Source organism: Amphiura filiformis, chromosome 15 (assembly GCF_039555335.1).
Source record: "Amphiura filiformis chromosome 15, Afil_fr2py, whole genome shotgun sequence".
NCBI classification, from domain to species: Eukaryota; Metazoa; Echinodermata; class Ophiuroidea; order Amphilepidida; family Amphiuridae; genus Amphiura; species Amphiura filiformis.
In genome coordinates, this window is record NC_092642.1 from 20,346,952 (window position 1) to 20,370,070 (window position 23,119).

At 38.0% G+C, this 23,119-nt stretch overlaps 1 protein-coding gene across 1 annotated transcript; it reads right to left on the bottom strand.

Annotated features, from left to right (window-relative positions):
- Positions 1 to 6,059: 6,059 nt before the first annotated feature.
- Positions 6,060 to 20,423, bottom strand: LOC140170777 (three prime repair exonuclease 2-like). The gene is made up of 2 exons (XM_072194002.1): positions 20,084 to 20,423; positions 6,060 to 6,658 (listed from the first exon to the last, which is right to left on the bottom strand). Exons 1-2 carry the CDS (start codon positions 20,324 to 20,326, stop codon positions 6,104 to 6,106), a joined length of 798 nt encoding a protein of 265 aa, XP_072050103.1. The 5' UTR covers positions 20,327 to 20,423; the 3' UTR covers positions 6,060 to 6,103.
- Between the last annotated feature and the right edge of the window lie 2,696 nt (positions 20,424 to 23,119).

A 23,119-nucleotide genomic window follows, 5' to 3' on the forward strand; every position in this document is an offset into this window, starting at 1 on the left:
AATTGCTGGAAGACTTATACCTGATCCAAATAATTATAGACAAAGGATACATCAGTACAATTGTTTTGACCACGCCAGCAAACAGTTTAAGCTTACTTAGTAGGTCGGTGGTCATATGATTTTTGGTCATTATCACTTGCTGCTGTATAAATGGCTTTTATTTTGGACCTGAGCCTGTGCTTGCATGCCTTTCCTATCTGCACCCCAATCGATTGCAAAATTTAAGAAATCCCATAGGAAAATTGCCAAAAGAAGGCTTGTGCTCCACCAATCAGACCCGGTGCCCCCAATCATGGTCGGTGCCCCTCCCCCATCGGATGACCCACGCTACGCCACTGTTGTGAAAACACTTAACTAAAGATGGATTTAGTCTTACATTCGTGCCATCTGCTATAGGAGACATATTTGGATACATTTGAATTGGTAAGGCGGTATTTTAATAACAGAAACCTTTGTATACCATCATTGGATTAACTGATTCCCAGTGATAGTCTGTACAAACACCAAACGATCAATAGAAGCTTTTAACAAATTTCATAGTAATATCGCATTGTGTATTTCATTATTACGTGGTGTACAAATAACTCTATTAGCTCTGTAAGTTGTGTAAATTGCTATCACATGAGTCGTCTGCTAGCGTACGTAAGTTAACCATAGTTGCCGAATTCGACAGCCTCACTAACGCGTTCAGCCGTACTATTATCCTACCTTCATTTTGATGGCAGGTGTTGTTTTTATCAGATTCTTTTCATGTTTACCATTCGTTCGGTTCATTAACATAATTATATGCTTGTTCCAAAAATGCACAAATCTTAATTTTGATGAATTTAAGGGTGGTAGGCTTGTTCGGAAAATCACTAATAATCCGTTCAGGTGTACGCTATGAACCTGAACACGGGAGATAAAATAAGCCAGACCAACCAACATTTCGCTCTTTTTCAGCTTAGCGGATTTGATTCAAACGGATTAAGGTATACAATACAATTCGATAAGATAAGATAAGATACAACCAAACATTTATATAGCGACCTCCAAGAACCTCAGCGCCTTTCAAAACGAACACATATAACAATAATAATAAAATATACAATGGCATTCTACATCGAGGGTTTAGAACCAAAAAGCCTCAACTCACAATCATCTGCTCCCACAAAATGAGCATAAAGTCGCCAGAAGATAAAGTCCACACATCATGACAAAATTCAATAGAAAACAAAAGACATTTAGGAGGAAATTGATTTTTGAAGACCAAAGCAAGGAGCCAACTTTATGCTCATTTTGAGAGAGCTGGTCATAGTGAGTTAAGGCCTTCTGCTTCTGAACCCTCGATATTAAACAAAACAATTTCCAGGTAGGCCTATGCAACAAAAAATGGTTTTGAAAATGTCCAATGTTTTGGCCTGCCTGATGTTGGTTGGAAGTGAATTCCACAGACGAGAACCAGCGGTTTGAACGAACGCTCTATCACCGGTGAGAGTTCTGGTTTGGGGAATAAAGAGAAGTGTTGTGTCAAGTGATAAACGAGTGTCGTACTTTGGTTTGGGTGGTTCCGCCATTATGCACTATGTGTGGGAACAGCCTCTATCTAGCAGTATACATGAAAGGAAGAATTACGTAACCTTACACAGAATGTTATATCAGTTCGGGGGCACTGCTAATTCAAAGACGTCTCTGAAATCAAAGACTCTTCAGTGCCGAGTCACCTGACAGTATCATAATTCAAACACGTCTCATAAATCACATACTCCCTAGTCTCAAAACCCAGCCGCAAACGATATTGTGAACGTGAACTGGCGCAACGGGAATATTTTTGCGAGTAGGCCTAATCAGCATGATCAGGGATGTAGCTAGCCCAAGTGCCTGCTAATTTTACTATTCAATTTATGAATTAAATCGCGGGCTCGGGATACACTCTTTCTAGTGAACGTGAGAAATCGGAGAATGCTAAAAAAAATGTTGCTCTTTTTCATGCTGCAGAATAACTTTGCTCCCTCGATGACATTTTGCAGACTTTCAATTCTCCGGACACATCAAAACTGTTTATTGGTTATTTTCGGAGCATATATTTTTTTACAGATTTCCAACTGAGCCGCGAATGTTAGTTTTAGGCCTATATGAACACTCGTGCTCAATAATTCCTCCAATTCAGCCTAAGTTTAAGCTTTTCTGTTTTGCTTGAGGGGGATGTGCTATAATAGGCCTATAGTCATTATATCTATGAAAGATATGCCTATAATTCCTAACAAATTTCCTGCGGACCTGACTTCTGCATGGGTATGAACCTGCTCAATTAGGCCTATATGGATAAATGCAAGTTAGCCTTTTCTTTTTTGACGGAGAAGGGTGCCTGAGGGGATGTGCTCCTCAGAAGTTGGAGAATTATTTTCAAAAAGTTATGAAAGGCACAATAAAGTCATTTGGTGTAAAAGTTTACACTTATTATTCGTATTATTTTGGGCATAACAGATTTCAACGGACCCGACTTGTGAGGGGGATATTATCCCAATTGGTGCATCATTTTGCATTAGGCCCCTATTATTAACTTATTTTTCCGACCATCATGATTAAGCATAGCCTATAGGCCATATAACCATGTCATGCATAATATGTATTTTAGAATGGATTTCCAGTGGATGCGACTTCCGTGTCACAAATTTCAAGCATGAACATAATTATGATGCGCAATGACTCAGAACGTACTCTTCCTCGTTTCTTCTTGTTTTCTTTCCACTTTTCCCCCTTTCGTTTGCCTAAATATCCCCGGATATTGAAATGAGCCTGGGTGGCTGTGGCAAAACAAAATTTTCAACCCAGTTTTGCTAATATTTTGTCCTGATTTTTGTAACATTTTCGTCCCGGTATTGGCAATTATTTTATATATGTTTTCAGTTGTCGGGATATTTCTTTCAATTTTTTTGTTTTCTTACCGAAAAAGTAGACCTTTTCCTTTTCCCTCCCTTTTCCGCCCTTCAATTTTTTAGGGGGCACTATACTGCCCCACTGGCTATGTCCAGGCCCGTACGCAGAGTGTATGTTTTTTATGCTTTTTAGTCAAAAAAAGGTCCAAAGTTTGTGAAGAAGGTCCACTTTTTACAAAATCGCCCCCTGGAAAAAAAGAACCACTTTTTCAAAATCAGCACCCCCTAAAAAAAACGGGCCTGGCTATGCCACTGCTCTGTCACTCCCCTTCCTCTCCTCCCTCTCCCTTCTCTCTTTCTGTCTCTGTCTCCCTCATTTTTTTAAGACCCGGGGCTGCAGGCCCAAAGCCCCACTCCATGGGCAGTGGGCACGCGCCTGGTTTACCGTAATTTGTTGATCTATTTTGAGCCACCTAATCATAACATAACCCTACCCCTATAAAATACAAGTGTCCATATTTCTCCGAATTCGTCCCATGCACGTGTGCAAGAGTCAGGCCACGAGGTTAGGCCTGAACGTTTCCGTAGGGGCCTACCATTTTTCAAGTCATTTTTGAATATATTTTTGAAAAGTTGCCGCAACAATGCGTGCCAAAATCGCTCCCTCCCCCCTCGTTGACTGGCCAAAATTCATTGTTCCCTCCTTTTTTGCCTTGCCAAAATATTCACTCCCCCATGACTTGGGATTTTTGTTACTTCAAAACGTTGGATATGGCTCGATTTTGCCAATCTAAGTGTTTTCTGGGACCATTTGTCAGAATTTGCACAGATAGATATGATGTTTGCACAGGCAGATATTTGCTAAACATAGGAAAGCATATTCCGATACAGTCACCTTCTTTCCGATGTGCTGCATTTAGTGCCAAACTGTAAAAAAAGCACGACGTACAGCCTGTCTCAAAAAAAATTGTGCAAGTGAAAAGCGCCCTCTCTGGCAATTAGAAAATACCGTTGTGACATAATGCTTACATCAACGTCACGGGCGTAGTCTTAGCTCTCAAATGCCGTTTATTCTGTTCAATTTGCTTGCTTTAATTTCGAGATATGTTTAGTTAAAGACAAAAAGGTAAAAGCACAATTGTGCCACTTTTACTAGGGACGAGGGCTTTGCATGTAACAGTGATAGCATCAAGTTTATCAAGAGTTCCTTCGTGAAATCAAAATTGTGATTTTACCCTTTCGTTGTTAAATAAACCTCGGAAATTGGAACAAGCACATTGAACAGAACAAACGGCATATGAGAGCTAAGACTGCGCCCGTGACGTTGATGTAAGCATTATGTCACAACGGTATTCTCTAATTGCCATAGAGGGCGCTTTTCACTTGCACAATTTTTTTTGAGACAGGCTGTATGTGATATCACAGACCCCCGTATGTGAAATCACTGACCCGTCTTTGATATCAGAGACGTCTTTGAATTAGCAGTGCCCCCGAACTGATATGACTGGTTCAATTTTCATTCATGTATGCTGCCAGTTCGAGGCTTTTCCCGCATATAGTGCATAATGGTGGAACTATATGCAAGTAGCGAATTCCGGACCAACTTAACAAACTTCTACGTGATGACCAAAAGCTTGAGTTCGGTACGCTTAAGGATCGCCAATGAAGATTTCGTAACAGAGGGGCATTAGTAGATGTATCACGGTCTACCATCATTTTAAATCTCGCGGCTCTATTTTGTAGGCGCCGCGTTGTAAGGTCATATTCAGTGGCTCCAAACAATAAGGCATTACCATTCGCCGTAGAAATGATGTAATAATCGGATTAACTATCATAGCAATAGGTTCAAACAATTTATATATATATATATCTCGCTGCACTACATGCAGGTTACACTCATTACCTGTGCATGTCTGCACTCATAGATTGAATCACATCCTGTGATTGAATACAATACCGCTCTTTTCAGCGATACTAATCTTACATGTGCGAGTGATCAGCATGATATGAATTACGTCCCAGGTCTTTATCCCTGCTCTTTGAAATCTATTGCTCAATGCAGAGGTACCGCAACGCCATATTCGAAACTTATTTGAACCTTTTTGCCATGATTACTACGGTAGTTAATCCGATTTTTACATCATTTCTACGTACGGCGAATAGTTTTAAGTTTATGCGGGAAAATACAAGAGCTTGATTAGCCAGTTTGCATGTGTCCAGATCTAAAACGACGAATCTTGGGAAGAATAAATATTCTAAATATCCTGGTAACCTATGTTTTGAGAGGTGAGATTAATGGACACTGTATTTAGATAGGTAGATTATGCTAACGTGTCGATTATATTTCTTACTTAAAAACACATAAACAACTTTAAAACTTAATCTTAAAATATATAATTAAGTCATAAAACGTTGAAAACGGCAAGATCAATTACATGTAGACATGATCAGGGATCTGGATCCAATATGATAGCAGATATTGCCATTGTAATTCAGTATAATGTTATAATGGTTCTTAGAGTCAGGTGAGATGTATAAAATGATTTTAGTCCATATAACAGAACCACAAGTCCTATCCCGCGCTACAAATTCACTATTTGAATCTCTGACTGAGCTAAAACTATCTATAAAAACAAACACGTGCGTTTCTAATTCTAAAACGCCCAAAATGGCGACCTAATGAAAACACAGAGAATAAATTCAGTTACTGAGGTCAAAAGGAATAAAACAGTAAATCGTTGTCATTTAAAGCAAAAAAACAAAACAAAAAACATTAGTACGTAACTTCAGAGCCATGCGGCAATTTTCCTCGACTATTTATAAACAAATTATGTTGGCCTGTGTGCAAACAATTAGGCCTTAGGTTTACACAATGGAGATAGTTGTCAATAAACAATAATATCATCATCATCCACAAAAAATTGTCCGAGGTTATGACTCAGAATCTCCAAACATTGGGACGTCGACTAAAAATGACATGGATGTGCACCAGCACTAGGAGACATGAACAGAGCTTGTTCATCCACAATATCGTCGGAACGTTTGCGTTTCAGCGCACTGTTTGACTGTTTGAAGACCGCGACACGGTGTGATAATCCTGAAGACGTTTGGTGGAGTTCTGTTCAAACCAAACACGTATTTTTGCCCAAGAAAAGTTGTCAATAAACAATAATATTGACATCAGCATCCACAAAAAGTAGTCCGAGGTTACTCTGACTCAAAATCTCCAAACATTGGGACGTCGACTAAAAATGACATGGATGTGCACCAGCACTAGGCGACATGAACAGAGCTTGTTCATCCGCATTATCGTCGGAACGTTTGCGTTTCAGCGCACCGCTTGAAGACCGCGACACGGTGTGATAATCCTGAAGACGTTTGGTGGAATTCTGTTCAAACCAAACACGTATTTTTTCCCAAGAATTAATACTAAGTTTCATCAAACCAATAGCATCATCTTCAGCAGTATGCTCATTGTAGGTATTTCCAAAGGTACTAAGAAGTAGACTTGTTAACTTATATGATCCTTTCTTGGGATAGACGGCTCGGAAAGCTGACAGACTATCGGCACACATCAAATCTAGATTCCCCACACCAGAATCATTTAATTCAAACAATGAGCGCGCTAATATAGGAAAATCATATTGGTCGCCGTTGTGAGCTATCAGACATATCGGTTCCTCCTGTCTTTTAAAGAAACCTTCCAGTTGTTGGCAAATCTGTACATTAAATGTTGACTTCCCATTGTGACGGAGTAATGACCGCGACAAGCCGGTTATTTTCTCAGCATCCGGTTCGACCTGTGGTTAAAAGAACAAAAGGTTTAGTTTTACTATTTTTTTGTTCAATGCAATTATGCTCACTGTATTACATCACCCATAGTGGGTAGGAGAACATGAAAACTAATATGAGATACTGTATTAGGATCACATATTAAGTATCATGTGAGAGTATACTCTTGTACTCCAGAAGACAGGATCACATATTAAATATTTGACACCATAGAATATAAAAACTAGTAATTTGATAAGTTAAAATAAGATTTTTAACGGAATAAATCTAAATAATATGATTATGCAGTTTATTCCGTTAAATATTTACCCCATAATTTCCCTCATTCTTCAGGCCCTGCCCTCTATCGGGTGCTAATTTAAAGTTTAAGCTTGATTGCTATTGTTTCTTTGTAAGCCTGCGGCGCAACCTTGAACAATATTGTCCTTGAGATACCCATATCCTGCTTTTTATATTCCATAGTGTCGCACATTTAATATGTGATCCTGTCTTCTGGAGTACAAGAGTATACTCTCACATGATACTTAATATGTGATCCTAATACAGTATCTCATATTAGTAGAGAAAAGATGGCGCCCCAATGGATGGCAGCAGTTACATCTTGCTCTACATATTTTTAGCTGAAAACTATGCTTTTTGCTGTATTTAGTTCTTCAAAGTTATATTGATGGATTACTTGTAACTTCTAGACTGCACCTATGTATATATTTTCTACTTTGGAATTGAAACCTGGATGTTTTTAATGGATTTATATTTGTGATTTACATGAATTTTCTGTGAATTTTTTTATGTTGACATCAATTCAGTCACCACAACCAACATTAGCCTATGGATCAACCAATCAGAGACCTGCTCATCACAGTTGGTCATTGAGGGAGAACCAATCACCAATCAGCCTGAATTGACCATGCACTATGTACATAATGGAAACTTTTATTGACCTAATTTGCATATTGACTCATCTTCCTGTTCAAGTACCTACAAACTACTTGAGATAACTTTCTTTTATGCAATAGGAATGTAGTCTTCAAGCTATTGATTTTTACACAATGGATATCCTGCTTTTGAACTTGTTTATTCTTCTACTCTCCACTGGATCTATTTGTTTGTCTGATAAACTGTCTGAGAACTTTGTACAGACACCCAATATTCAACACGAAATTTGTTACCAAAATGCAGCACCCAAACATCACAAATATCTTGCAGGAAGGATTTCCTATAATGTGAATAGAACTGCAACATTTCAAATTGAATTGTTAAAAGCTATGGACATAAATCCCCATCCTGGACCTACTATAGAAACCAATGAATTTGACAATATACCACATTCCTCATCTACACCCTCACTTGTTTATGATGCTCATCAACTTAGATCACTCAATCCCTATACAAACCAATCACCACCACGTCTCATGAATGAAACATGGAATATCATCAGAACTCTGCAAATCAACAGGTTACCTATCAGACGTCGAAGAAAGAGAGGCGGTCGTCGTAAACCATGGAACCCCCTGCCTACGAATAAAGCAACTGATAACCCCATAGAAGTTCTGACTACGCTTCCAACTAAATATAGAAACAATGATCACGATAAACCTAATGGTGCTAATCTATGTAATCTCAAACCCATACCAATGCATAATCCCAAAATAATTTCTGACACTAAAGTTTGTCTTTGGAATGCACGCTCTATCCGGAATAAGAACATTGAACTTACTGACTATATTGATGAACATGATGTAGATATTATGATAATAGTTGAAAGTTGGCTCTTGAATAATGATGATGTTGTAATTGGCGAGTGTACACCTCCGGGGTACACCTTTATAAATGTCCTCGTATGTCTTTAACCTATGGTGGTGGGATTGCTATGATTTATAAATCTTCTATGAAAATGCAACTTAAGAGTAATAGTAATGATGATGGTAGTTTTAAGTGTACAACATTTGAATATGCTCATATTTGTAACCAATCTTGTACTGTAAATTTTCTTATTGTATATAGACCTCCGCCTTCAACTACCAATGGTTTTAAGTACACTACCTTTATTGATGAATTTGATGATTTTGTTAACGAGATGACTTCTCTTTCAGGACATGTAATATTATTAGGTGATTTTAATGTACACTGGGATAAACCAGACAAATCTGATGTTAGTCAATTTATCACCATGACAGACTCTGCTGATTTTATTCAACATGTTCATGGACCCACTCACAAGTCTGGTCATACTATTGATTTAGTCTTCACTCAATCTAATGATCCAATTATTAAGAATTGTACTACTGATGACACTTTATTGTCTGATCATTATTTGGATCCAATTATTGATGATTGTATTTCTACTCAATACTCCAAACTGTCTGATCATCGTGGAATTAATCTGATAATTGATACACCTAAGCCACCTCCTATTTATATCAAATCTTCTACCAGAAACTACAAAAATATTGATAGAACTCTATTTGATGATGATTTAACTGAATTTCTTAGTTGTCCTGATTCAAAGAATCATGATGCAAATGATCTTCTGGAATTTTATAATAATGGAACAATGTCTCTTCTTGACAAGCACGCACCATCTGTCACCAAAACTCGCCGTGTCAAACACAGAATGCCATATTATAATCAGGATATACACAATGCTCGTCAAGTAAAACGCCAAGCTGAAAGAAAATGGAGAAAATCTCAACTATCTGCTGATCGACAAGAATATACTAAGGCTAAAAACTATGTCAAACACTTAACTGATATTGCTAAGCAGAAATACTTCAAGGACAAATTAAATATGTGTACAACCAAGGATGCTTTTCGCACAATCAATACACTTTTGAACAAAACTTCACATGTACTACCTATTCATGATTCACCAAGTCTTCTAAGCAATCAATTTTCAAATTTCTTTGTCTCCAAAATTGTGAAAATCCGCTCAAATCTGGATAGCAATGTTACTACTACTACGAGTACTACAATTAATCATGTGACATTCGCTGATAATCATGCCGATCTTCACACACTTTCAATGCTCACACCTGCCACCGAAGAGGAAGTTAGAAAGTTTATTGGCAAATCTCCTAGCAAAACTAGCAGACTTGACCCAATTCCAACGTGGTTTCTAAAAGAACTGTTGAGCAACGGACATCTTCTTACTCTGATCACTAACATTATAAACTCGTCACTTTCAACTGGTACTTTTCCAAATGCAGCAAGACATGCTATAATCAAACCACTGTTGAAAAAGCCATCACTCAACAGGAATGTCCTTAAGAACTACCGACCTGTTGCCAATTTGACATTCATTGGCAAAATCATTGAAAAAATTGCATGTTCCAGACTAACCGATCATATGAACTTGTATAACCTTGCTGATCCCTTCCAATCAGCCTACAGATCACATTCTTGCACAGAATCTGCTTTAATTAAGGTAAAAAATGACATTATGTTTGCGTTGGATTCAAACCAAGTTGTGTTATTGGTGCTTCTAGATCTTTCTGCCGCCTTTGACACCATCGATCATGGAATATTGCTTTCACGCCTTTCAAATCGCCTTGGTGTCAAAGGTGTTGCTCTCAAATGGTTTGAGTCCTACCTCACTGGATGGTCCATTCGCGTTGATGTAGCAGGAGAACTTTCACAACCAGTAACTGCAACATTTGGATTACCACAAGGTTCAATTGTTGGGCCTATTGGCTACACAATATACACACTACCTGTCGGTGATATTGCCCGTAAACACAAAGTGTCCTACCATGTCTACGCTGATGACACCCAACTCTACGTCTCCTGTAATCCTAAGATACCTGGTGAATTAGATAATGCTATTGCAAAACTTCAAAACTGTATATATGAAATCAAAACTTGGATGATCCAAAACAAATTACAACTCAACAATGATAAAACTGAATTTTTCATTGCATCGTCTCCTCATAACACACGCTTTATCAACAATGTTTCGCTCAAAATGGGAGATTCAACCATCTTGCCATCAGAGTCGGTTCGTAATCTTGGTTCATTTTTTGATACAAATATGTCTATGACAACGCACATCACTAATTTATGCAAAACAACTACATTTCATCTACGTAATTTAACTAGAATACGGAAATATATTGATAAAGATACTTGTAATCATGCTGCTCGCTCACTTGTTTTGTCCCGTTTGGATTACTGTAATGGTCTCTTGTCTTCAATTCCACATAAACATGTCCTTCGTCTTCAACGTCTTCAAAACTGGGCAGCTCGACTTGTTTTTAATGTACCTCGCAAGCACGATTCGCAACCATTGTTGTCTGCTCTTCATTGGCTTCCTGTCCAACAGCGTATTATCTACAAACTGCTCCTCTACGTCTACAAGACTCTAAACCACTTAGCACCAGATTATCTGAATACTTGTCTTCATATTTATCATCCAACCCGTAATCTCAGATCCATCAATGATTTCCTTCGTTTGGATTACCCCAAGGCTCACCTTAGAGCAGGCGACAGGACATTTACTTTATGTGCTTCACAGGAATGGAATAAACTTCCTATCACAATAAGAGAATCCTCTTCCATCGCGAGTTTTAAAAAGTCAATTAAGACCTATCTTTTTCCATGATGTGTTTTACTTTGTTGATCTTTATATTTTATGACTTGTATTATGTAAATTTAAGGATTGTACTCTATAATGTTATTTATTTAAGGTTTTGCTTTGTGTACCTTAAGATGTTTTTATTTTTACTTTGTAAGCGCTACGAGCTTGTCATAAGGAACAGCGCACCAAAAGTTTTATGTTATGTTATGTTATGTTATGTTATTAGTTTTCATGTTCTCCTACCCACTATGGGTGATTACATAACGAATGTAAAGTTATGGCACGCCCAGCACTCCCAATTGAGTTTACATTACCCTGGCACTTGCTTTAGAAGATTTTCAACATTTGGGGGGAGGGGGGCTGAAACTGAAAAATACTTTGATGGGTCACCCTGGGGGTGCCCGAGGGGAGGGGGCATTACCCCCTCAGAGTCAGAAAATGTTGCAAAATATAGGTCACAAACACCCATTTTCCCTCTATTTTATCACAATTTTTTTAAACTTTCCCTAGGATTATGGGGGGGCTGAATGGGGTGTCTGAGGGGATGTGCCCCTCAGAAGTGAGAAACTTTTGCAAAATGAAGACCTAATTGATGCCATTTGGTGGACCATTTTGACATTATTATTGTGTGAAATTTGAGTTTTAAAGAGCGGAAAATATGTGGAATGACCATGCCGGCTCATTTCCTATTCGTGGACAAGTTTTCAATATTATAATTGTATAAATTTAATTGCTTGCGCGACGCAGGGGGTGTCTGAGGGGGATGTGCACCCTCAGAAGTTAGAAACTTTTGCAAAATGAAGACCTAATTGAAGCCATTTGGTGGACCATTTTGACATTATTATTGTGTGAAATTTGAGTTTTAAAGAGCGGAAAATTTGTGAAATGACCATGCCGGCTCATTTCCCATTTGTGGACAAGTTTTCAATATTATTGTATAAATTCAATTGCTTTAAACATAAAGTTCCGGGTATCCAAAGCATAAAGAAAAGGACAACTTCTTTATACATACGCAGGGGGTGTCTAAGTTGGAAAATTGTGCAAAAAGAAGGTCCAGTTGAAGCCATTTGGTGGACGATTTTGACACTATTAAAGTATTATTGTGTACAATTTTAGTTAGATAAAGTTCGGAAATGAAGGCCCAATCGAAGCCATTCGTGGAACATTATCATTATTCACTATTACGGTAGGCCTTATCATTATTATTTAGTTATTACTTAAAACAATATAGGCCTAAATTGTATGGGTGTCCGAACAAAAGCAAAAACGGCCAGTTGTTTACGCATACGTAGGTGTGTCTGAGGGGGAAAATTTTGCAAAATGAAGGACTCAATTACGCGCAATTTAACCTTTCTCTTCTCTTTTCTCGCCTTTCTCTTCTCTTTTCTCCTTTTCTCTTTCTCTCCTTTCCCTTTTCTCGTTTTTACGGGGGGCGCGCGCCCCATCTTTCCTACTTTTGCTATTTTTACGGGGGCACGCGCCCCTCCGCTCCCCTGGATCCGCACCTGAACCCCATACCCAATCTAGTATCCGTATCCACGATTTAGAGAATAAACGATAGGAATTTTTATTTTGCCTATCCTCTACCGTGTGATAGACGACAGGCAGGTCCAATATTTTGAGTAGTGGATGCCGGCGCAGCCGGTATCCACTACGATAAAATATTGGACCTGCCTATCGTCTATCATAGGTAGTGGATAGGCAAAATAAAAATTCCTATCGTTTATTCTCATTCTTAGTCAGTTAAATATTATTTTAATAACTGTAAACAATTTTTTTAAAGCAAAAACTAAGTTACCGTCATAAAAACTTCCCTCATTATAAAATGAACGAAACTTGTTTACAACTTTACGTTATTCTGTTGCGCGTACTGCTAGCGCGTTCGCGTATTCCGCACTAGTCTACGCATCCAGCGCGATACATACTCGCACCTCTAACGCGTGTTACGGATTATCAAGACGCATGATGACGTGGGGTCGTCTACGTAGTAGATAAAGGGTGAGAAACAGACCATTACCATAGATAATCGGTGTCTTGTTGAGGTATGGTGAGCATGTTAGTCGCTCGGAAGGCGAGACCCCGAAATCTATGGTAATGGTCTGTTTTGAACCGTTTATCTTACATATACGGTGAGCCAAAATGAACGAATTTGTTGTTATGGTTTATTCATTTTCCAAAAGACAAAAAGAAAAGCTGATATGATTATCTTGTGTAAGTTTAGGGTTTTTCCAAAATAAAAACACACTGGGACAGTCATGTGTCCTGCGTTCAAGTCTATGAGTCTTATTGTAAGTGATTTAATCAAATCAATACAGCATTGATTTCAATCTATTTAACGCGTTAAACGGGAGATTCTATTCAATTCACTCGATAGCCTTATTAATTCTTTATACATATATTCGTAATATTAATAATGAATATGTAAATAGTTCAAAGGTCAAATTAAAAAGTGGGTGTGTTTTACCTAGATATGGCGGTAACTCATTTAACACCATAGAATATATATTTATCTTTAATATACTTATACAACAAATGTCCTGAACAAAATCAACGCATATTCCTGGGTACCCTCCTCGACCTATTTTGGTTGGGGTTAGGCCATGGATTGTTGTAGTTACTAGTTTTTCTACATCTAGTCTTGTGGCCTGTAATGTACTGCATTTTAGGTGCAAAATATCCTTGGTTGAACTTAATTTGTAAGACCTCATGGCTATGTTTTGTTACCTACTTGGTGTCATTCAATACACACAAGTATTGTTTACCATCTTCATTTAAATCTAATATGCATAAACTTGCATAATAATTTAATAATAATAATAATAATAATAAAAGAGATTTATATAGCGCATCATACAGAAGTCTCGATGCGCTTTACAGAGCACACATACATAAAAGTAAAAACTAAATAAATGTACAAAAATCCTTAAATAATACACCTTAAAATACAAACTACAATAACAAGATTAATTAGGCTACACCAAGCATCCCTCACAAGGAAAGGAGAAAATAAGAACGAGCAAAGGGTCCCAACCAAGTGAAAGACGCATGGTAGCACAGCATATACATACAGAGTAAGCAATAAAACAATGACCATATTATATTTACAGGCCATTATACTCATTATAGCAAAAACCAAGTTCAACATGATCAATATAAAAACATAATAATTATTAAATGGCGAATAAGATCAAATCAGACAGAAGCGAGAAATATTTCAGCTTGGAAAAACAGCAATATGATGGTGGCACAGCACCCTGCTGAGGGGAGAGGTTGCCAGCACGTCACCCTCAGCTAGAAACATAATAAATAAAACGCGAGATATGGGGTGGCACAACACCCTGCTGAGGGGAGAGGTTACCAGCACGTCACCCTCAGCGAGAACAAACATGATAATACAATTAAAATTAAGGCGTAGGCGAGACCAGCGGCGAGAACAACATTATGCCGATTATTAAAACGCAATATGGGGTGACACAGCACCCTGCTGAGGGGAGAGGTTACCAGCACGTCACCCTCAGCAAGAACAACACAGAAGTATTTTTACAAGATATATTTGACGAAAAACAGCGATAACTATCTGGCGATAAATAAAACACGAAATGGGGTGGCACAACACCCTGCTGAGGGGAGAGGTTTCTAGCACATCACCCTCAGCAAATTGAAACATAATAAATTATATAACAACAAAATCACAGATGAATCAAACAATGAAAAGATGCGTCTTCAGAAGTCGCTTGAAAGAGTGCAGCGAGTCAGCAGAACGAATGTTATGTGGCAGGTTGTTCCACAGAAAAGGTGCAGCGAACGCGAATGATCTTTCCCCATAATACTTGGTAGATGGACGACATGTGACTGAGAGAAGTGATTTAGAAGACGAACGAAGTTTGCGACTAGGATTGTAGTGCGAGATGAACTGTGAGATGTACAGAGGAGAAAGTTGATTTTGAGCCTTGAAGGTCATGAGAAGAATCGGCTTTTGTCTAACACACGCGTCACGTCACGTCACGTCACGTCACGTCACGTCACGTCACGTCACGTTGAAATGTTATCAAAAGTTCATAATAAATTGAAATGTTATCAAAAGTTCATAATAAATTATTAACTCCACAATTACCCTTATCTCCCTACGTGATAAATAGTCCGTGAAATAGTCCATGGAATTCCAGCTTTTCATCAATGCCGCAAAGCACAGCAAAGCTTCAATGAATAAAATAATCGGGAAATGTTTCATGTATGGAAAGAGGAAAATGATTTTGAAACTAACAAATGTTTTGGTAAAAGTAACAGACATTTTGGAAGTTCACATTTACTTCGTTCTCCATGTTTTATGTGTAAACCGATTTTCATTGTGAAGATCGTCAGCGTGCCCCCTGCGCTGGCTGCCAAATTAAGAGTAAATCAGGATGTGGTTGTGATTGTGTTTCAAAGTTTTGATATATTTTTTTTCCATTTCAAATTATGAGTACAAGATGCGATTTTGTGCTAAACTCTCGCAAAAAGTTCGGGTGTTTTCATGTCATAAATTTTGTACAAGTTTTCTTTTTAAAAATGCATTCAAAAATAGCGGGTGCTCTGTATTTTTGCATGGACCATAAAATGGCATTTTTCAAAACATTTGCTCCAGACATGTTGACTGCATGTACATGTTTGAACATGTTTGCTCAATGCTCACCCTCGGTACATGTACGCCTTTTATCTTGTGCCGCTTCCGCAGTAGGCCCTACCTGCGTGTCGTCGCGTTACACAAAGACTTTTGATACATGCATGTTTACAGTCAGCGCGTCTCAAGTATGGTACAGCCACCACTTCAGCGTACACATCAGCTTGTTTATAAATTTCTGATTGGACGAAACAAATCCCTCGTGTTGTCGTGGTAAAGTAATTGTTTTTATTATAGCGAACATTTGCAGTAAAGCTAGCTTTGAGATGGTGTATTTTATCATGATCGCCGATTTATTTAACCATGCGACACATGTGCATAATACAAGCGTGGCGCACGCGAGTGTTTGTTTAGAAAGCAAAGTACATGTTGATTTTTGTGATGAATATTTTTTTGTGTATTTCAAAAATTTTCAAAGTTGACATTACATGCTTTAGAAAATGTTCCATTTCACAACTGGGTATCTTGCTTGCCTTCACTGGTTGACAAGAATCCTTTTGCTCATTCATTGTTGCTAGTGTAGACTGTGTAGTAGATTTAATGACCTAAATTCAAAAATATTGTTTCCCCTTTCAAAACCAAACCATTTTTGGGGTGGCGCATGCATGTTTAGGCATTCTTCTGGTAAATTTTTTTCCATGCATGGCTCTCATGTTTAAGCAGTATATGTTTGAGTACCGTACTTCATGTTTTCCTCGGACTGATCACCCAAGGAACACGTGTTCACCCTCTCAGGTTCCATGGACTATTTCACGGACTATTTATCACGTAGGGAGATAAGGGTAATTGTGGAGTTAATAATTTATTATGAACTTTTGATAACATTTCAACGTGACGCGACGTGACGCGACGTGACGTGACGTGACGTGACGTGACGTGACGTGACGCGTGTGTTAGACAAGTGACGTGACGTGACGTGACGTGACGCGTGTGTTAGACAAAAGCCGAAGAATCTTATAGATTATCCGCTGTTGTACAGGGAGCCAGTGAAGTGCCTGAAGAATAGGAGTGATGTGTTGATACTTGGAGGTGCGAGTGACGAGCCGGGCTGCAGTGTTTTGAACTCGCTGCAACTTGGAGATATAGCTATCCGGTAGGCCGTATAACAAAGAGTTGCAGGAATCAATCCTTGAAGTAACAAATGCGTGAACTAATCTCGCTGTGTTATGCTGATCGTGTAAAATATGTAAAAGTCAAAATTAGAGCCCTCTCTTGTTTGATCACGTCATAATGTAATGTGATGCATTTTAAGTTTGTTGAAATGTCCAAAAAATCAAATAATGTGGCCAGTGTTTCTAAATATGAACATGTACGTCTCTTGTTCAAAATTTATTGACCTTACCAAGATTATCTTGACCTGACCAAGATTATCTTGACCTGACCAAGATTATCTTGACCTGACCAAGATTATCTTGACCTGACCAAGATTATCTTGACCTGACCAAGATTATCTTGACCTGTCCACATTACTTGATATAATCAACAGTTGACCAGACTTTGAACAAAAGAAATACAATAGATAATGGAACAAAAGAAGAGGGCTAGACGTATATGGCCTGATAGACGGCACCCAAAATCATGCGATTGTCCAATCAGAAAGGTGTCTACGAACTAGACCACTCCCACTGACTAAGAATGACCAATTCACAATGGATTTCACCCTATAGAGGGCATACTAACTGATTTTCGACCAATGTAGCATGCGGTTGGGGTTCCCGTATCACGTAAATTTCGCAAGTCTCTCTATACTGATTTGGAACGCCTAATCTCAATGTTAATGAGAAAAATATTTTGATTGAGTAAAGTGGGGGATGGGTAGAGAGAGAGAGTTACTATCTAATAAGAAATTAAAACGAAAACTTAATATCTCTGTGATTAGTATCTTTATTTATTTTTTAAATTCTCTTAAGACCAGTATTTGGTAAAAAAAAGCTTTCGCATGTAGTAACATGCACTTTGCATTTTTGTTGTAGATTTATGGGCCAACAAGATCCCGACAATATTACTTCTTGTTTAGATTATTTAGATGTTCCCAAATAACTATCAATTGAATAATTATTGGGATCATGTAAGCGCATGATTTTGAGAAAGGTCCAAGTTCAACTGGAGTCTTAAAGTTTATTTGGATGTTCCCAAACAATTTTCACTTGAAAAATTATTGGGATCATGTTGTCACGTTTAATTTGAGAAAGGTCAATGTTCTTGAAAAGGCTGTTGCACGGCGCAAAATGCCCATTTTTAATAATTGTAAAATTGCTCAAAAACACTTTCAACGCACGTATGGAGCAATGTAAACATGGTAAATAAACAGGTAGATCCAGATTAGTTTGAGGGAAACATGTAAAATATGCACAAATGCTGACACTTGAACTTGAACTTTCCTCAACCACCATGATCAAACTAGCTCATAGCCACGTACATAAGCTCAGCCAGTGGTGTAGCGTCATAGGGGCAGGGGGGCACGTTCCCCAATCGATCTGAAATTTTAAAAAATCCTATAGGAAAATTGTCGAAAAACGGCTTGTGCCCCCAATCAGATCCGGTGCCCCCAATCATGTTCGGTGCCCCCCCCCCATGTGATGACCCACGCTACGCCACTGGCTGCTGAGCTGATGTCCACTACTACAGTCAGTCTACTCTGAAGTAAAAAGTACCGACGCGGACGCACACATTATGCCGACTTTGAAAGCACGCATACCTCAGCAGAGACGCAGCACTGCGCACTGTTTACGCACTGTACACGCGCGCGTTGTCACTTTGTACTTCAGAGTGGACAAACTGTAATATAGGCAGCAGTAAGCTGCATCTTAGGCTAAAAAAAAGTTATGTCTCAAAGCCCACGCGCGCGTTCGTTTTTCTTATCGCGTCCATGTCAGCTGAAATGGCAAATAAAAGTCAAGTTTTTATTTTTTCAAAAAAAAAATTTGTTTTAGTTTTTTGCCGTAAAATCATGAAATTCTGAGACAAATTTCGAAGAAAAGTTACTCGCATTGATAAGGTATTTTGGGTATTTTGAACACTCGAAATGACATCTTAATTCATAATTTGTTTGAAAAATATCAACAAAAAAATCTTTAAAAAACCCCTCATTCCGCATTCGTTTTTGAAACTGCCATGGGCTTTGAGACATAACTTTTTTTTAGCCTTATAAAAAATTCATATTAGGGACTGTTCACAAATTATGAACCTAGTGGTTAAATTTCCAAATGGAGTGCCAAATTGCCCCCCCCCACCCGTTATGCGTGCCAAATATCGCCTGCCCCTCCTCTCGGCCTACCAAAAAACTCCCTTTTGCACACGATATTAAAGTTGCATATCAATGATGACATGGAGTAACTCCATTAATACTCTTTCAGAGCAATGATTAACTTTTAGTTCAAACCTGTTGTATGTGATTTATTACAACTATGCTGTAAAAAGCTATTATGATTGACCTTATAACACACTTATGTACGTGTCCAAGCTCAAGTTGATTGTCCAAGCTTGATATGGGGCGCAAATAGACCTATTTTATAGTCGTCACATTCCACTATGGTATGTAAGAGCTATTAATAGATAGGCAGACCCAGAGACACGAGGAGAGAACGAGTGAGGTATGGGTGAGGGGAGAGAGAGATGAGAGAGAGGGGAGACAGCGTGAGGGAGGCGGGAGGGAGGGAGAGAGATTACCTACAGATCGCTCCAAACATGCCAAACTAGTATTATATGTAGCCTATTTCCCAATGAAAGGTCCAAACATTTAGGCCTATAGTTTATATGTAGGCCCTACACCGGGGCCCTACAATCCCCATTTTCTCAGCTCAGTGATGCGTGAACTGATTTTGATGATTTTTTCACCAGTTTTACATTTTAACGAAGACTCTTCGTGTTCTTGAATCTTTAAGCATATTTTAAGTTAACCCCTCCCAATTCACAGGTCCTATTTTAATTGAGATACCTTACAGAGTACTACTGATCATGTCTGATGTAGGTTTATTATAAAGGTGTATCAGTCAGTCGTGAAAAAGAGTTGGGCCGTATCTTCTTTACATGTGGTACGTGCGGAAGAGGTGAATATCTATTACACAAAAACTACTCCCTGGTAATTACAAAGTCGTTTTATAAAATAAATTCGTGTCAAAAATCAAAACTTTTCGATAACAGTAGCCCTGAAAGTGGCCTTTCTACCCGGGCCTTTCTATCAGTCCAAACTTGGCTTACCTCTATTTCTGGGTCAATACACAACACGAGTTTGTCAACAATTCGTGGCGTTAACTTCCACCTGGCTCTTGCATCGTCCATGGATTTACGATGAACTGAAATGAGAGCCAGTTCAGTGATTTGTATCGGTGAAATTAGACCTGTTGTCTCCAGATCAAGAAAAACAAAAGATTGGATCTTGTCTCTTTGGTCTCTTGACGTCGATGTTGACACACTTGAAGACGAAGTAGTTTTGTCCGCCATTTTGCAGCAATCCGCGTCGTCGTGTAGAGCTGTGTGGGCCGAAGAATAGATATCAGGATATGATTGTGATAGGGTCTTGTCACCAAGTAGGAGAGACATTGCGAATTGCGTGAGCCTGGGGTAAAGGTATTTTGCGAGTTGCGAGTTGGAGTTGTGTGATGCGTGTTGAAATATGCGAGTTGCGAGTTGAAATTTGCGGTTACCATCGTGGACTTAGTTGAACTTGAACCTTGATACATAGAATAGTTCAGAAGCCCCTCCCCAAATTTTTCTTGCCCCCCCTTTTGAGGAAAACCCCATTACGTAAATTTCCACTTTTAGCGGCAATTTTGCGCAAAATTTGTCGATTTTCCACCTGAAATTCACTTTTCAACCGCAATCCCAAACCCCCGAAAAAATCCTGGTGCCGCCACTTTAATGTATTAAGGTGGTATTGGATGCATTTTCTAGAAATTAGAAAATGCTTTGAGCATGTTTTAAACAGATTAATTGAGTAGGGTAAAGTACACTGATCAATATGCCTTTTGTTTGGAGCAAATCGGACACCCATAATACATCAATTTATATTTTCTTTGTATCCTATTGTTTTTAAAATGCGTCAATTGAGCTGAAATTTAAATGCAATGATCCTTATGACATTCTAAACATGTTTAAAATAATTTAATATTCATTTAAGGTCATTAAGACGCCCTCAATATTTTTCAAAATTCTATTTTTTAAACGATTATATTGTACTTTATTAATCCAACATACCCTGCACAAATCAAGACTCTAGGGGCTGTAGATTTTGAATAAAACACAGGAACCGTCGTTGTATTACAATGGATATATGTGACGTGTCATGTCAAAAGGAGACACTTTTGGGCAGGTTATCAATTTTGAGGTTTTTACATAGCTTAAATATAGAGATATTTTTGCTCCACAATGCCGTTTTCCCCAATGAAATCGGACATTCCTAAGCGAAGATATTGAGTTGGTAAGTTGTGGTATTATAAAATTGGAAATTGAGATATCGGCCTTTAAAAATATTATTGACAATGTTGAGAGTAGGATTTACCTTGAAAAATGTCTCAAAAACTACAAGATGCCAGTGATATTCCGGTCTGAAACTATCAGACAATATTTTTAACATTAATAACACCACAAATTCGCAACAAACCCAAATTGTGAAAAAATACTCTCCGGGCAGATTTTTGGCTATTTCTCCATTTACGATCCTGCCCAAAAGTGTCTCCTTTTGACATGACACGTCACATATTAGTCAAACGCGTACAAGATGTGCATAACACAGTGCATACATGCGGCGTGCGGGCAATCGTGACATATCAAAAGAACAGACACAAGTCACGTTCGAATGAGTGGCTCGCATTGGCGACCTTTATGCGCTGGTATATTTCTTATGGAAATAACGAAATGACATAATGGAGTAGTCTTTATACAATCATGCATAACTTGCAAACCTGAATACGTATTTGTCGTAGATACCTGAAAAATGTCATAAAAAGAAGATGCAAGACCCCAAAATACTCCTTTAAGGGTATACGATGTATTGTTGGTCGAAGCAGCAAAAAAAATGTAGTTCACAGCATCTTGCGAATGGTAGTGAGCTTTAGCAAAAATTGCATTGCTCAAATATCACAGACATACTTGTGTGGTTCATGAGTTATGTTGTAAAGAGGGCTGAAACAACAACTCTTTTGTAAAACTTACATAACTCATTAACAACAATAAATTAAGCAAGTTTTCAAAGTAGATGATTTGTAGAAAGAACTTTTGCAAAACACAAAAGTGTTATTTTTCAATTATATATTGATTCAGATAATGAAAATCGATTGTTTTTGGCTGCTTCGACCAACAATACCTCGTGTACTCTTAAAAAGGCATTATTATTGAATGTTTTGGCAACATGTTTATAAATTTGGTTTTGTATAGTAAAAATAATATTTCAATAAAGGTAAACTGAACTTGAATACACCCTTGCTTTAGATTTTAGAGTCAATCAATCAATCAATCAATCAATCAATCAATCAATCAATCAATCAATCAATCTTCGATCACTGGAAGTGGTGAGCATGGATATTCAGACAACTTCTTCACTGCATATTTGTCGAACCACATTCTCATATTGGGACATGAATTGATAACAAGTTCCATCAATGCTATAGCATACATTTCAGCATTGTGATATTCCAGATGTTTTTGAAGGTTTCTTTGTAGAGGTTCGGCAAACTGAAAGGCTTATACCCAGGTTTTGGTCCAAGAACCTTATAAAAAGCCTCCAAACTATCTCCACATCTGATATCTGGTAGTAGATGTGCTCCAATTGATGCAAGCTTTTTTGAGAGAAGCACGAAGTCAAACTTTGATCCGTTATGTGCAATAAGGCAGACAGGTTGAGCTTGACGATCTAGGAATTGAGAGATCAAGCTTCCAACATTCTCGTCAAATTCCCTCTTTCCTGCGTTCTGCAATTCATCCCGAGTCAGTCGATTTTCTTCAAATTGGATCTGTAACAACGAATCATGTATTCGAACTGTTATTTTACCTTACCAAGATGATAATATCTTAATCGATAATTATTGAAATATTATTCATATTAATTCAGAGCATATGAATCAATAGTTTAAGATTTATAACAAATTATTTCATTGGTTTCTCCAAATACTCCTATTTAAACAACTTCCCAGCAAACACAAAAATGTTTTTTAAAACGTTTTAAACGTGTTATATTTTGGGGTTTGGTTTAGATAAAAATGTTTTAATAACATTAAATATCGGGTTATATAAAGGTCA